At 41.5% G+C, this 15,458-nt stretch overlaps 1 protein-coding gene across 1 annotated transcript in view; it reads right to left on the bottom strand.

The window, feature by feature from the left end:
* RGS7 (regulator of G protein signaling 7) overlaps positions 1-15,458 on the bottom strand; it is a 521,147-nt gene that overhangs the window by 104,957 nt on the left and 400,732 nt on the right. The window contains exon 6 of the mRNA XM_014523762.2: positions 6,980-7,031. Within this exon, the coding sequence (XP_014379248.1) occupies positions 6,980-7,031 (52 nt within the window). The remainder of the gene's footprint in view (positions 1-6,979; positions 7,032-15,458) is intronic.

The raw sequence follows: 15,458 nt of genomic DNA, 5'->3' as shown, positions 1-15,458 counted from the left end.
TTGAAGCAGCACATGTGTAGATGCTGACAGGGCTGGCTGGGGCAACAGGGTGCTTCAGTGAGAGGGCTGCCTGCCATCTAGTCCCACACTGAAGCACCTTCATGCCCCAGTCATCTCCTCCACAGTATGTTGAGCTGGATCAGAGCAATACCCCAGGTCCCCTGCGAGCCAGAGCTGCTTGACTCAGCTCAATGTGCTGAAGTCCTGGGCACACATGTAAAAACAGTGCCCAGGAGCAATAAACTCTGGCGCAATATGCGCTGGACCTTATTGCTTCACCCTAATATGCATGTGTAGATGCGCCCCATGTCAAGCATATTTCCTGCAGCTAATATTGGTTATTAAAATACCTTATATCCCTCATTAAAAGCAGAAAATAAGATCATATTTTAAAGCAGAATCTAGCATGCTCTACAAAGGATGACAAGAATATATTTTTTTAGTTAACTTTGGTAATGAATGAACAAATGCGATGTTTCAACCCTGTTTTATTTCTAGCTTAATGTTAGTTATTGCATTGGTACTGTTCTTCGTTATCAGCAGCAACATAACTATGAGTAAGGTCTGGAGGTAGCAGCAATTGCCTCCTTTTTTAAAGGGAAACTATATATTTTTTAAATGTGTGTAATTACTTCATAGGTTTATAAAATTTGGTCAGTCACTAAAAAGTTGTTATATGGTTATTAACACTGATGAATAAAGATTGAGGAAGCTACCTGGAACTTCTGCACCCTGATGGAAAACCCCAATAGTAATTGACAGAAGTGAAGGACAGCATTTGTGACCAGAGAAGCTGCATGATTTGATATTGAAACTGCTGCACTTAATGAGACCAGGCACTCAGGAAAGGGGCAGCTCACAGGTGATGGCAACACCTTTTTTTGGAAAAGAAAAGCTGAACAAAACACACCCAAGAGTTGATTTTTCTATCAAGACCAAAATTGTTACTCAGATGCCATAACATCCAGTTGGCATCAATGAATAATCTTATGACCCTTTGTCTTCTGCTGACCAAAAGACAACATGCACTAGTCATCAGCACATATGCTTTCACCCTTGATGCAGATGATGAAACAAAGGAAAAATTATATTCTAAATTTGACCAAGTCCTACCATCTGTCCCCAAAGATGGTAAGATTATCGTACTTGGTGATTTTGGTGCTAGAGTAGGCAGGGACTCTGAGCTATGGACAGGAACAGTTGGGGAAAGTCAGTTCAAATGGAATTCTTCTCTTAAGCAAACAGAAGTCATCATGGATGAACCCCTGCTCATGCACATGATTAACTACATCATAGTGCATGCTCAAGACATCTGTGTCAACTGAACTATGATCAGTGAAGATGATTCCTGGATGAATCATTATTTGATATTTTCCATCATGTCCATTTATATCACCCCCAAAAGGTGTCCATGAAAGCAGCAACTAGAGAAGATGTTAAATATTTATCAAGTGCTTGAAAGACCCTGCTAAAAGCAATAGTGTCCAGCAGTGCCTTAGTGGAAAACTCTCTGACCTTCCTGATGATCTTGAAACCACAGATCACTGGAAGAATCTCAGGAAAGGTATCCATGAGATGTGCAAAGAATCTCTAGGCTTCTCCACAAAGAAACTTCAGGACTGGCTCAATGAGAATATTAGGGGAATTCCAGCTCTGATTGACAGAAAAAAGAGAGCCCTCAAAGCTTGACAGAATTTTTTTAAACCCAAAGAAAAACAAAACCATCATCACAGGCAAGACCCAGAGAAAAATTCAAGAGTGGAAAAAAAACAAGTGATGAGAGGACAAAGCAAAACTGGTTCAAAAGTTTGTCAACAGTCGTGATGTGTAATTTCTTCAGTGCAACCACAGCTATCTATGGACCAAGAACCCAAGGAGCCATCCCTCTCAGATCTAAGGATGAGACAGCACTCTTCAAAAACAGCTCCATCATCAATCCACTGCAGAAGGAACATTTTCAAGAGCATCTGAACTGAGATTCTAATGTTGAAGACAATACCATTGAAACCATTCTAAAATATCTGTAGCAGAGCACTAGGGTGTGCCTGCTCCTTTACGGGGGTTAAGAGCATGAAAGCCTGCTTACAGGTAGTGCCTGGAGCTAATGAGAGGTTCACCTGACGGGAAGAGGGCTCAGGCTGGAGCAAGTTAACCCCAGATCCTGAGCCGGTCAGTCTCTCCCTGGCAGCCACAGGGTGAAGCACTCTGGGCAGCAGGGCTCTTGAATGGACTACTATCTTGCCTGTGGAACCCCAGTAAGGCTCAGGGAGCTCGCAAAGTTATCCCAGGACCAGAAGGTATGCCAGCACTAGAGATGAGGGAAGGTTTTCCCTCTTAAAGGGAAAGTGGGCTACTTTCCCTTTATGTTATGTTATAGCCCAGAGGCTTATGGTTTATGTTGTTATACCAGCAGTTTGGGTTGGGACTGCAGGGACAGCATACAGAGGTTCCATTAGTACTCGAGGGGCATGGGATCACTTTGAGCCCTGCCAGAAGCAGGCTGAAGGCTGGAGTGACTATTGCAGCCAGAGTGGGCATACAGTGAGGCCACAGAGCCACACAGGGGCCAGGAACCTTATACCCAAGAGGTGTGCAACCAGAGCTGGTGCCTGATACAGTGGTCCCAGGCTAAAAAGGCCTAGCCAGAGTAATGGGGCAGAGGCTAAGGAGACTGAAGCCCTTACAGCAGAGAACAATACTACGGTAACACCTGCAAGGCTTGTGGTGTGGTGTAGGGGAGGATTGGACCCATGCAATTTGCCCTTAAGACTTGAGGTGCCCTGTGGCAGCACGGTTATAGAGTGAGGCCCAGCAAGGGGCCTGGGACCAGTGAGAACCAGTAGGGTGCCAGGTAACCCTAGCGGGGGTTGAGTTGAACTGGGGCCAGGTGATTTTTCCCCTATTTGCTGAAAGTCTGTCATCCTCATATGGAAGGACTGCTGCTTCTGACAATGATGATTGAGGAAGGTACTACCTTATCTATTTGAGCATGCCCTGACCCTGAAAGACTCTAGAAACCTGCCACTTCCATTAATTTTAAGGGAGAAAAACAGGACTTAACACTGCTCTGGCTCTACCCCATATTTTCCTTCATAGGAAAATACTGCTCAGCATGACACACACTGGAAGCATTCAACATCACTGCAGGGGAAGTGGTATTAATTACAAATGGTTTATTATACTCTATTGTCTCTATTTTTCTTATATTTTCTAACAAACAGCAGAAGTGCTGAGAAAATTTGCTGCATCTCTGGGCATATCCTCATGAGCAGAAACATGCATTTCCTCAGGGACAAGTAGCAGTGGCACACCTTGTGATGCTTCTACTTGTCCCTGGGGAACACCCATGCCATGTGCGCTCTGGTGCACAGCCTGTTGCCCCAGGTGGGATGGGGGAGACTGGGGCCAACAACTGCACTGGCCCCAGCAGCCTTAACTGGGGCCCTGGGGACCTCCAGGAACCGCAGCTATGGAGCTCCTGCAGCAAGCAGCATGGTCAGCAGTTGGAACATGGCTTTCACCAGGCAGGCTCTGGTTTTGTGTGGTGCATGCTACCACCATTTATGCCACCCTGCTTTTTTTAGGTGTGTTTTTTTTTGGTCCTGGGATCTCCCAGGATACAAAAACAAACAAACAAAACAAAAACAAAAAAAACCCACCTTGCAAAGTAGCAATACGGGGAACGCCTGCAGGTGCAGCATGTGCAGCATATAGCGCTGCAGACAGGTCTGCAGCACCACATAATGCACAACTGCACTCTTCTGGACACTCCCTCTGAGTTCATGTGAGACAGCATTCAGTCTTCTGCAGAAAGCCCCTAGAAGGTCTATATGCCCAGATCTGTTTTTCTATCAGCACAGGACTTCTGTAGATCCCCTGCAGAGGGATGCATTTCACTCTCATTGATTACCACTTTTTCTGTTGAAACTGTGGACTGAATCTTATTAAGCGGTATATGTTAATGGTTCTCACTCATCAATATCTGCATGTCCGTAAAAATGACATAACCCTTATGAAACCCTCATACTTCAGGACATAGAACTAACTAGGATTGGTAAGATGTTTGTTCAATGAGAATATTATTACAAATTGTCTTTTACATAAGATTATGCCTGCTGAGGAACGTAGTACTAGCTGTGTATAGAAACTGATTATTGAATTAAATAGAACAACTGCCTGACATAGTAGGACAGAGGTATCAAATGCATTGGGTCCCATAGGCCAAGCTCCTGCAGGGCTTCCTATAGGCCAGATGATCCTTGAGCACTGGTGGTAGCATTAACCCCATGGCTCCAGAATCCAGGCAGTTAACACTATTGCCTCCATTCTCTGTTCCCCCTGGGGTTGATCTAAGTCAGCAAGGATTACTAAAAACTCTGGTTTTGGTGGCAGGTAAAGTGTTGGGGTGTGGAGGAGTGGGGGAGTGACCATCAGCATTAACTCCCTGGGTTGTACAGCCATGCTGAAACAGCAGCTCTGAAAGACAGGGGGTTAACACTCCTGTAACAGGGCACGGCAACAAACCCTGTAGGCTGAATCTCTTCAGAGATGTATGGTCCAGCCTGTAAGAAGTCATAAAAAGTCCTTTGCATGTCCATAAAAATGACACAACCTGACCTGTGCAGGCCAGGTCTGGCCCATGGGCCATATGTTTGAACCACCCTGTATGTTTGCCAGTGGTAAGGCACTGTTCCAAGGAGTAGAGAGCGAACACTAAAAGGATTGAGCCCTGGACAAGTGTGTTCTTACATTTGTTTGTTCAAAGCACTACTGTATTTTCTGCAGAAATTTTTCATCCCCCTACCAGGCTGGATGGTGACAGATCCTAATTAGCAAAAAGAGAATGCCTGGAAATGCCATGAACAAACTCAGTGCTCCACAGCACAGGTGTCTCTTTTCCTTTAAAGACTTGCCCATTTTCAGGCATCACTATACGCTATCTAAAGAAGACAGACTGTTTAGCAGAATGGCCTATACGATGATTGGGTGGGTCTAATACCTACTAACTCTTAAGTTCATTGTTTTGTAGAAGGACAGACTGATATTTTGTTTTGTTCTTATGCCCTGCAGCATGTCTCTAGTCCCAGCCAAAAAATACCTAGCACATTCAATTTGATTTATTTGTAATATTGATCCTGACATTTTTTTTTTCTATCTTCAAGTCATTCATGGTGCCTTTATCGCTTTTCTTCAGGTGTAAGGTCAGTTTAATATGTCAGTTAGATACTGTATTTCCTCATCAATGTCAGCGTAAAAAAACTGCAACTTGATCAGCCTGACTTCAGGCTCAGCCATGCCAGACAGAAAAAGAGCCCTCTCAAACATTTTTGGCATATTTATTAGCATTCCCCAAGTCATCTCAGAGGCTCCCTTGGAAACGCAATTCATAACTTTCTGGTCTTGCACAATTTGGGAGACTGTGGCCACGTCTAAACAAGACACTGACTGCATAGTTGTCATCATACAGTCATTTAGTACTTGCACACCCAAGTACTAAATGATTGGATACTGCACAGTAGCATCCCTGCACAGCTTCCTGGTGACACTGACTGTGCAGTAGCTCGTTACTACTGCACAGTAGCGTCACATCACGGTTCATGCCATACGACACTACTGTACAGCAGTAATAAGCTACTGCGCAGTAAGCATCTTGTGTAGATGCAGCCTCTGGATAGCACAGAAAAACTTAAATAAAAAAGAAAAAAGGGAAAAGAAGTGGTGAATCAAGCATTTGTCCGCTTCATTAATTATTCAAACCTTCCTAAAAAAATTGTTTAATAATGGATGGTATGGATTTCACTTGAATTCTACATCTGCAAACCTCAGTGGTTCACCGAATGGATAAAGCATTTTTTCTCCCTATTTTGCAGACAGGTTAATTGAAGTAAAGAAAGGTTAATCATTTTTTTAAATTGTTGTTAAAATGGGAGGTGTGGCTCCTTGACACATCTGAAAAAAATTCCCAACATCTCAACATTTTAGATGCCTAATTTGAAGCACTTTTTATTAAAAGTATTGTTCTTATGGATTTAAGCAAAGTTGCACACATCAACTGCACAACAAACTGGGGCTGATTCTTAACTCTATACTAACTCAACTAAACCACGTCTCCATAGTGGGACAGAACTGACTCTATAAATACATACCAGATTGAAAATACTGATTTATTGTCTGGGAAATTTAGAAATGGGTGCCAGAGTTTAGATTACCATGTTCTTATTTAGTCACTTAAAAAAACTGGGCTGTTTTTTTTAAAGTATTGATTACCCTCCAATTAGAGTAAATGGAAGATGCAGATTGCTCAGTATCATCCAAAATTATGGCACTTACTTTGGATTACATCTAATACAGAAGAATAACTTTGGGTGTCCTCTTTTGAAAATCTTTAATTTGAGTCTTTTTTTTTTCAATTATGCCCAGATTTTTAAATTCAAGTTTACATAAATAACTTCACACCTCTAATGTGTGTGTACAAATACTACAAGGCAGAATGCAAATAAGATATCTGTGCCAGGATGTGGCCATTTGCATCCCTAGTAGCTAAATCTCCATACAAATTAAAACAGATTTTCACACATTCATTTGATACATACATGTACATTTCTTTGAAAAATCTGGCCTATTTTGACTTGTGTTTCAGTTTTTAAAAGTCCTAAATCAGCTGCTTGTGCATATTTAAACCTCAGAATAATGGTAGAATCACACGCTTTAAAATACCTTCTATTTCATTAAGACCTTTTCACCATATATATTTGCAATGCTCACAGCTGTTACCTATACCTGAATTGAGTTCAGATTTGCTTTCAATGCCAATCTTGAGCTCAGCACAGCACAGCAGTTCTTGCACTCTGATTAGACAATACACTAATAATGTTTCTAATAATAGGATAATAGGATGGTAAAATCACAAACACCTTATTAGGTGTTTATCCATAAAACAAAAGCGTCTTGAGAAAAACAGTATAGATTCCATACTGACCATAGTCTGTGTTTTCCGGTTCCCAACAATTTGATGGCCAGAAATAGGGTGTCTATACAGCAAAACAAAACAAAAGAATAGGGAAGACAGGTTAGATAAAGCAATTGTTACACAAGTGTTGGACCAACACTGTTTTGTAAAGTTTATTTACATTTTTTCATAGATCAACTATGGCATATCTTCAGAAAATTTTTAATAGATATTAAAATAGTGAAATTATCTTTGTGCACTTCTTTGTCAAACTGTAGCAGAATGGTATTCAGAGGAATGAAGTTTTATTTTATTTATTTGTTTACTGTCAATTTGTAGAATAGATACAGGAAAAGGAAACTTAAAATCAGGTTCCCAGGTGGCTTTTGGCCCCAAAGTCAATGGCAAAGGTGTAACAATGCAACTGAGCACCCAGGACAGCTGTCCCACACAGGCAGCAATGACTTCTGACTGCCCTTGTACCCCTATTGGTGCCCTGAGTGGCTGCTGCAGTCACCCCAATCCAATTACTCCACTGGTACATGGCAAAATTTTGGTTGATTCACATGGATCTAATTTTTCGCCCTCTGTCTCTAGTGCATTTCCCTATCCTGACAACTAGAGAGCATTGCCACCTGAAATTAGGCAATGGGGATGTTTTTAAAATCACTCCCCCCCCTCCCCTAGAAATAAGAAAAACATGGAAGTTAATCTTGCAGCTTTCTTCTATTTACTGGGGAGTAAGAGGGTAAAAGAGTCATGATTTAACTTAAAAGGCTGAGCTCCTGGTGATTAAAAATTTCCCTGCTGCTCTATAACGAAGAAGTCTAAATTAATAATATCTCCTGAAAATTATACCAGTGCCATAGTAATGAAATCCATCTGACCATACAAGTGTGAATGACAAGACTTTAATATGACAACTACACAAAAATAATTTTAAAATATATTACTTCTCTTACAACATATATACCAAAGATGATTAATCTTGCTCCCATTATAGTTAATGGCAGGAAGCCATAGCTTTACAGTGTGGTCAAAATTAGAAGTTGGGCTAACAAAATGTAAACAAAATTGTGAAAATGTTATTCTGTGTGATTAAAATAAACATGGTTTCCCTATTATTATATCAAGATTAAAACCTTGCCTCTCAGACACTTCCATTAAAGCTACAACATCACTCCTGTACCAAGGCACAAAGTTATGGGCTTGGCCTCTGTAAATTGCTAGTACATTTTTTTCAAATGGAAAAACCATTTTTTTTTGTCTTAGACATGAGATTTTTGATACGATTTGATTTGATTTGACAACACTGGGATATTAAAAAGCCTCTCTTAAGTGTTCTAGTTCATCACTTTCTTTTTTCCAACTTTCCCTTTTTTCTCACCCTGCTTCTCACTGTCACATGACTGGAGAGATTAAGGGCACGGACAAACAACACAAAAGTAAAAAAAAAAAAAGAAAAAAAGTAGTAGACAGATAATACAAACCACTAAAACAGGGCAACTTTGCCTAACCAGTTGAGAATTAACCCTTAAAGAATATGGTGTGAGTTTAGGTTTCATCTGTCTACATCCATCAAGGGTATCCATTTCCTAAAGGTAAAAAGGTTATTCCTTGTTTATCAGATGAGGGATAGGAATATACCCACTGAGAGAAGCTACCATTAGATAGCTGCACATCTCGTCTACGTCTGAGCCTGAAGTTATTTACATCAGCATAGAAAGACAATGTAAAGTACAAGGAGGTGTCTTTTCATCTGCTCATATCATAAGGAGATAAAGAGAAGTAGAACATTGCCCCCTTCACACAGCTACCTCATCCCCTAGCTGTTACAGGTACTGCGGAGGGAGGAATCCATCATGGGTATAAAATGTCCACTCTGTGAAATGTGATACCACATTGTGTAAGAGTTGCTCCTGGTAGAATCCTTCAAGAAGTAGGTAAGTGAACTTTGGTAATAGGGGGCTCAGCTGAGAAACATATGGGGATATCAAGAGTTGACATACAGAATGCATATGCAGATATCCAGAATGGAGGAAACTCATCATTTTGAAAGAATTGCAGTGGCACAGCAGAAGGAAGAGCTATCCAAGTCTGCTGCAGACCCCCACCTCCTCTCTTCAATCAGGAGGAGGTTGATGAGGCTGTGACAGACTATGGAGTTTATTGGAATATTGCTGTGTTACTGGGATTCATACTATAACAAGGTTGTGTACTTCAGTTTTTATTGGCTTGCTTATACAGGGGGGAAAGAATGGGTTAAATAGACAGTAAAGCCAGAGCTGCTGGCCTGTGAGACAGAAGACACATCCATTACAGGCAGGCAAGTTTCTTTGAGTACATGTGATATCTTTTATTACACCAACTGTAGCCAACACGGCTACAGCCAAAAACCCAGCAACATAAAATGGGAATGGCCATTTGAAATGGAAACTTCACAACATAAAAAGAAAAAATAAACTCAGTTGATCTAATAAAAGATATCACATCTACTCAAAGGACCTTGCCTGCCTATGTCCTTAGACCAACACAGCTACAACCAAAAACATCCACTACAAGAACTTGAGTAGCCCTGTTGATGGTTCAAACAAGCAGGGTATCTGGCTGGTGTGGAGACAAGTTTGAAAAAAGAGATAAGCTGAGCAGCTTTGGGGTTTGTGACTGTATACACTTGACAGGGAACAGTTAAGTATCTTTTGGGTCCTCCAGGCTTTATGGCACGGACTGGGGACCATTCTACTACTTACCCCTTTGGAGGGGGCAGAGAACCTCTGACTGGACAGCCTTTGCCCCAGTAAATGCCTTTATTACATACTGTCACCTTTGCTGCTGGGAACTTGGTTTGTAAGAAAAAAAGCTCACACCAAAAATATAAAAACTAAAAGAAAGCAAAACATTGAAAATGAACATTTTCAAAAACAAAAGCTTTCTTAAGTATTAAGAATAAGTGCAAAATCATTCCACAGCAAAAGCTGCATTATTAAAATGATTGAAGGTTTTCATGAGAAAATTTCATAAGTTGTCTTCCATCTTTCCACCATCACCAAGTAGTAGACATTCACAGCAATAAGACCGTTTAACCTATTTTACATTTTATTGTGTAAAATGAGGTTCATTTGGCCACTTTCCAATCTTTAAATGCTAAATATAAATGATGTCATGAGTAGCTAGGGCAAGGCCAGAGAGCTTGATCACTGAATTTCCATGTGGCAGAAGTCATATCCTTTTACCCCCAAACCATATACAACTCTGTACTTGAATTAGCAAGGGAATATGTAAAAAGTGATAGTAGCAGCCAGCTTCCTCAGGTCACACAGCAGCACTTTAGCTCTGCACTAGCATACTGACTGCACATATATATCTCACTCCAGGCATACTCCTTCCCAGTGCTGCAGTCTGCATGACTTAAAGGCAGAGGTCTTAATTTAGCCCTAGGGTGCAAGAAGACAGTAGTGTGGGATGAGCAACTGGGGCACTAGTCCTGGGTGCCCACTGACAGGGGAGCTAGAACAGCAGCTTCTACCACTGCCAGTCCATCTACCACAGCCTGCCCTAGCCCCTGCTGCTGCCAAGGTAGTTAGACCCTGGTAGTTACATCCCTGCAATAAGATAAACTAACACTGATATATATTACCCGGTGTACTGGCAGCAATTCCATGAACTGCAAACTGTATACTGTGGATTTTATTTCTTAGCCAAAAACCAGCTCCAGCTATCCCTTTCTCACATGGAACCTTCTTGTCTGAGACTCATATCAAACTTGTGCCATGGCTTGCTATCTTCCTGCAATGCAGGTACCCATTTACCATCCTTCCCTTTCTTCTCCCAAGATTTCCCAGTATATGAGGACTGGGGAGATGCAATGTACTTTAATAGGCATCCCACATTAAAAATCTGTTGGATAGGTCACTGCTCAACCCTAGTCACTGAAAGCCAAGGTCTATGTGTTTCAAAAAGAAAGCACATAAGAGCAGAGCTGACCTGATGCCATAAGAAATGGAAAAAGCCTGATCTTATGGGGTTGGGGTGAGGCATAAGTAAGTAAAAAATAAAGTTCACAGGGAGTGTACCTACATGAGGCGCTTACTATGGAGTTGCCTAATTAACTCTACAGTACAGCATGACTGTCTACACAAGCAATGCTATTAGGCTGGAGTAAACTAATTAACTCCACTATAGGATAGTACTCCTCAACACAAGTACTATTCTACATTAGAGTTATTTACTCCATTGCAACACATGTAGACAATGCCCAGGGCTGGCTAGGGCATGAGGATGCTACAGTGCAGGGCTGCCTGACAGCTAGCCCCGCACCATAGCACCCTCATCCCCCAGCCACCCCTTCCAGAGCTGAGCAGGTACAGCCCTGGGTTGGCAGGCTGGCCTCCCCTCCCCCCCAGGCCCCTGCCAGCTGGCGCTGCACCACCCTGTCTTAACGTGCTGCAGTACCAGGTGCACATGTAAATGTTGCACCCAGAAGCAATAAATTCTGGTGCAAACTTTGCTGAAATGTATTGTGTCCAAATAATTTCACATGTAGATGTACCCAGGGAATAGAAACTGGATGTAGTTATTGCTCAGAATTCCAATATGAGTAGTAGAATTATCAGGAGAGTACCTTTACAAGGCAAATTAATAATTATACAGTACCCATATTATAAAACCTCACGGGCCCTGTTTTACGACCTACAAAAACCAAGAAAGAAAAAGCTCTGCCTTGGACATTTATGGGGAGACTGAGATATAAGCATTTTGTACCATTACTTTTTTTCATAGACTATATAATTACAGACACAATCGCTTCAGTGGAATTCTGAAAACCTGAAGGAATTACCATTGCTAAAATATTTCAAGTTGCCTCAGGAGGTGCTGCAGAGTAGTTTGCCATGAACAACAAGCAAACAGGGAACGTCTGTCATTTTGCCATGACATCCCACTTATAGCCGGAAGGAAGGTGGGTGGTGGAATAGTTTGTGGAAAGTCAAATAGTATTTGTCAGCCCAGGCAGAAACAAGTCTGCCAATTTACATCATTTCAGTTTTAAGGCATTTAATCTAATTGCATTTGTAATTAGGAACAAGAAACCAGCTCTTCGGTCCTGTGACTGAAGAAACAGGGTTTTGTCTCATGACTATACATTATCATAAAACCAAAGCAACTGAATGGCATAAAAGTGATTGGGCCTGTAAGGTCTTATGGTAGAACAGGCAGAATACTGGTTTGGGGACAGCAAGTGTATATTTTTAATCTGATTATGTTTAAATGTAACCACAGACATTTTTATATAGATGTATCAGCAAAAATCTGTTAATGGAGAAGGCTGAAACAAAAGTCTGTAGCATGAATATATATTCCCCCAATTAAATATATTTGCATTGATGTCTACAGTCTTTAGCAAATAATTTACTGGAAGGACAAAAACAGTTCTACCTTGGCTTTATCACAAGAGGTACTTGCTACTTCAAATTTAAGTAAACATCAATCACAGCCCATCAGCTTTCTATACAAACACTAATAATTTATTATTTAAACTGTGTTAAGGGGAAAAAACCTGCAGTTTCCTGTAACCTCTTAAATAGTTATAAATCTCCTCTTCAATAGTTATAAAAGAAATGTCAATTGTTCCAGGAGTTGCTTCACTGAAATAGGCATTTTTACTCTAATTACTGTATATTGTGAGAAATATTCAAGTCAATTATAAAATTTTTGCCCAATATTTATTATTTTTATTCCTCCCCAACGATTACTCAGGACTCTGTTATTAACTCTGTAAATGAAGGCGTGAGATGTCAAGTACAATCTACACCAAAAAACAATGGAGATGCACAAAAATGTAATTTTTCTTTTCAGAGGGGCTCTAAGCACTGCACAGTGCTAGGCAAATGTTAGAATCTCCATTTTCCAGACAAGGAAAAATGAGGCAAAGAGAAGTTAAGTTGTTTGCCCAAGAAAAAGAAGTCAGTGACAGAAATGAAAACAGAAACAACACGAACTTCCGGGTATGGGACAGACAATGCATAAACCGATTTGAGCCAAATCAGTTAAGTCTGATACTACATTCAACCAGCTTTATCTTAAACCGGTTTCAGCCATTTTGAAACTGGTTTATGTGTAATGTCTGTCCCTAGATCTGGTGTCACTGAAGTCAAGGAAAGTGTTGCTACTGACTTGAAGAGAGTCTAAATTTCCACAACAAAAAACCTGGCTCACATTCTACCAAGAGACTGCATTATGGCTTACTGTACATAACTCCTATAATTAACCTTTCAAACAACAAATACTAAAAACCATAACCACTAATCTCAGTGTTACAGTCAACCTCTGGTTTTATTTCAGTTAGCCATTTTTAAATGGTTTGGTGATTTAAATATAATTTAAGAACTTTAATGGTAAGATGTTCTGCCCCAGAAGTCATGTTTCAAAAGTAAAATATGTACAGTTCAAATTGTTCTGACGAATGGCTAGGACTATCATTATCATAAAATTACAGCATCCTGGGCCTTTGCTTAAAGATATGGCCTGCTATAGGTTTCTGACTGCACACGGCACATGGGCCTGTGTGATGGGATAGTTATAGTGGCACATGATGAAAGGATCATAGGATTGCAAGGAAAAAATTAACTTCTGTAATTTTTGGCTCTTTGAAACAAGCTGGGGAACAATGAGCATGTGCAAAAGTAGGAAGGTGAGGTTTTCATGTGCTTCTTTAGTCAGTAGTCAAAACACATCATTTCTAACCTTAGAAGGTTAGGCTGCACAAGGCTAACTCATGCCAAAATATGTAGAAAATTAACTTTGCTTTTGCAAGATGTGTATGTTCCTTTGAGAAGCATGTAATAATGCTTCCCTAAAGCTTCCAAAAATTAGCGTTAAATCTTTACTTGGAAGGCATTTTAGTATTAGGGTAACAGCAATATGTCTCATTACTAATTGAAGATTAAGACCAACACTTTAATTTTTTTTAAGAGTATATAAATGGAAGGCAGATACATTATGTAAAAATGACCTCAGGGGAACAACATTTTAATTATATCAAAAGTACTGATTTGCAAACTCAGAAGATTCAAATAATCCATTAGGATAAACTACCCCTTAGAGACAAGGTTATGTTTTGTTTCTTAGTCTACTGTGTTGGACCTGGCTTTGAGGCACTAGCTAATATTTGGCCCTCTTGGCTGCCAGGCCCCTGGCCCCTGCCAGGCTGCGGCCCTATTGGGCACCAGGCCCCTGGCCCCTGCCTGGCTCTGTGGGCTTGTGTTCAGACCTATCCAGGTTCAACAGCTGTTTGAGCCTTAAACCTGCCTCTAGCAGGGCTTAAAGAGACTGTTTGCCCCATGGGGACCAATAGGATCCCTGTATGTCCCAACCCAAACCAGCAGTGTAACTGCAATGTAAACAATAGGTCTCTGGGCTATAACATAAGCATAAAGGAAAAGCAGTCCACTGCCCCTTTGAGAGGGCAAACCTTCCCTCCCCTTTAGTGTTGGTATAACTTCCAGCCCTGGGCTAGCCTTGTGAGCTCCCTGAGCTTTGCTGTGGTTCCACAGGTAAGCTACCAGTCCGTTCAGGAGCCCTGCTGCCCAGATCTCTTCACCCCATGGCTACCAGGGAGAGACTAACCTGCTTGCCCCATCCCCAGCCCCCTTGGGCCCTTGGACTCTTGGTCCCACACGCAGTCCTCCTTGGTGCTCTCAGACCCCTGGTCCCACACACAGGCTCTCCTTTGGGCTCTTGGACCCCTGGTCCTGCACGTGGACCCTCTGGCAGCCACCTCCAACCCTCTAGGGGCTTAACATAAAACAAAGGCTACTTGCCTGTAAAAACCTGTTCGTTCTCTGGCTAGGGAACTTGACTCTTTTCCCAGGCCTACAGAATTGTTTAGATACACCCAAGACCTTTCAGGATCCCAGCTGCTGCTCAGCTGTCAAGAGCTTCTCACTTTATGGCTGCTAGGGAGAGACTGCCAACCGGTTCAGGCTCTACGTTTATATAGACTCCAACCTGAGCCCTCTTCCAGTCAGGTGAGTCTCTCCCCTGCACCACCTGCAAATGGCCTGTCAGGCTGCTTGCTCCCTTTAAGGAGCAGGTACATCCTAGTGCCCTCCTACTGTGCAGAACAAAGTGGAAAGTGTACCTGTTGAAAGCTTCAGGGTAAAGACCAGAGGGGAGAGCAATGGGGACATGTTATGATAGGTGCATGCTATATGACACCAGACCAGGAGGAAAAGGTGGACAAGGTCTTCTTTAAACAACTATGGACACTTCCAAATCACAGGAACTGGTTCTCATGGTGGACTTTAATTATAGGCAAACAGCAGTGCACAGGCAATCCAGCAAATGCTTGGAGAATATTGGGGTAACTTTTTTACGTAGAGAGCAGAGAGGCCAACTGGGGGAAAACTTCTTGACTTGTTCACAATCAGGGAGGAATTGGTTGAGAATGTGAAAATTAAAAGGTCAACTAGGGTGAAAGTGACCACGTATAATTCAAGATCTTAAGGGAAAG

Source organism: Alligator sinensis, unplaced genomic scaffold (genome assembly GCF_000455745.1).
Source record: "Alligator sinensis unplaced genomic scaffold, ASM45574v1 scaffold127_1, whole genome shotgun sequence".
Classification (NCBI taxonomy): domain Eukaryota; kingdom Metazoa; phylum Chordata; order Crocodylia; family Alligatoridae; genus Alligator; species Alligator sinensis.
Note: the sequence above shows the minus strand (reverse complement) of the source record. Positions and strands in the feature narration are given on the sequence as shown.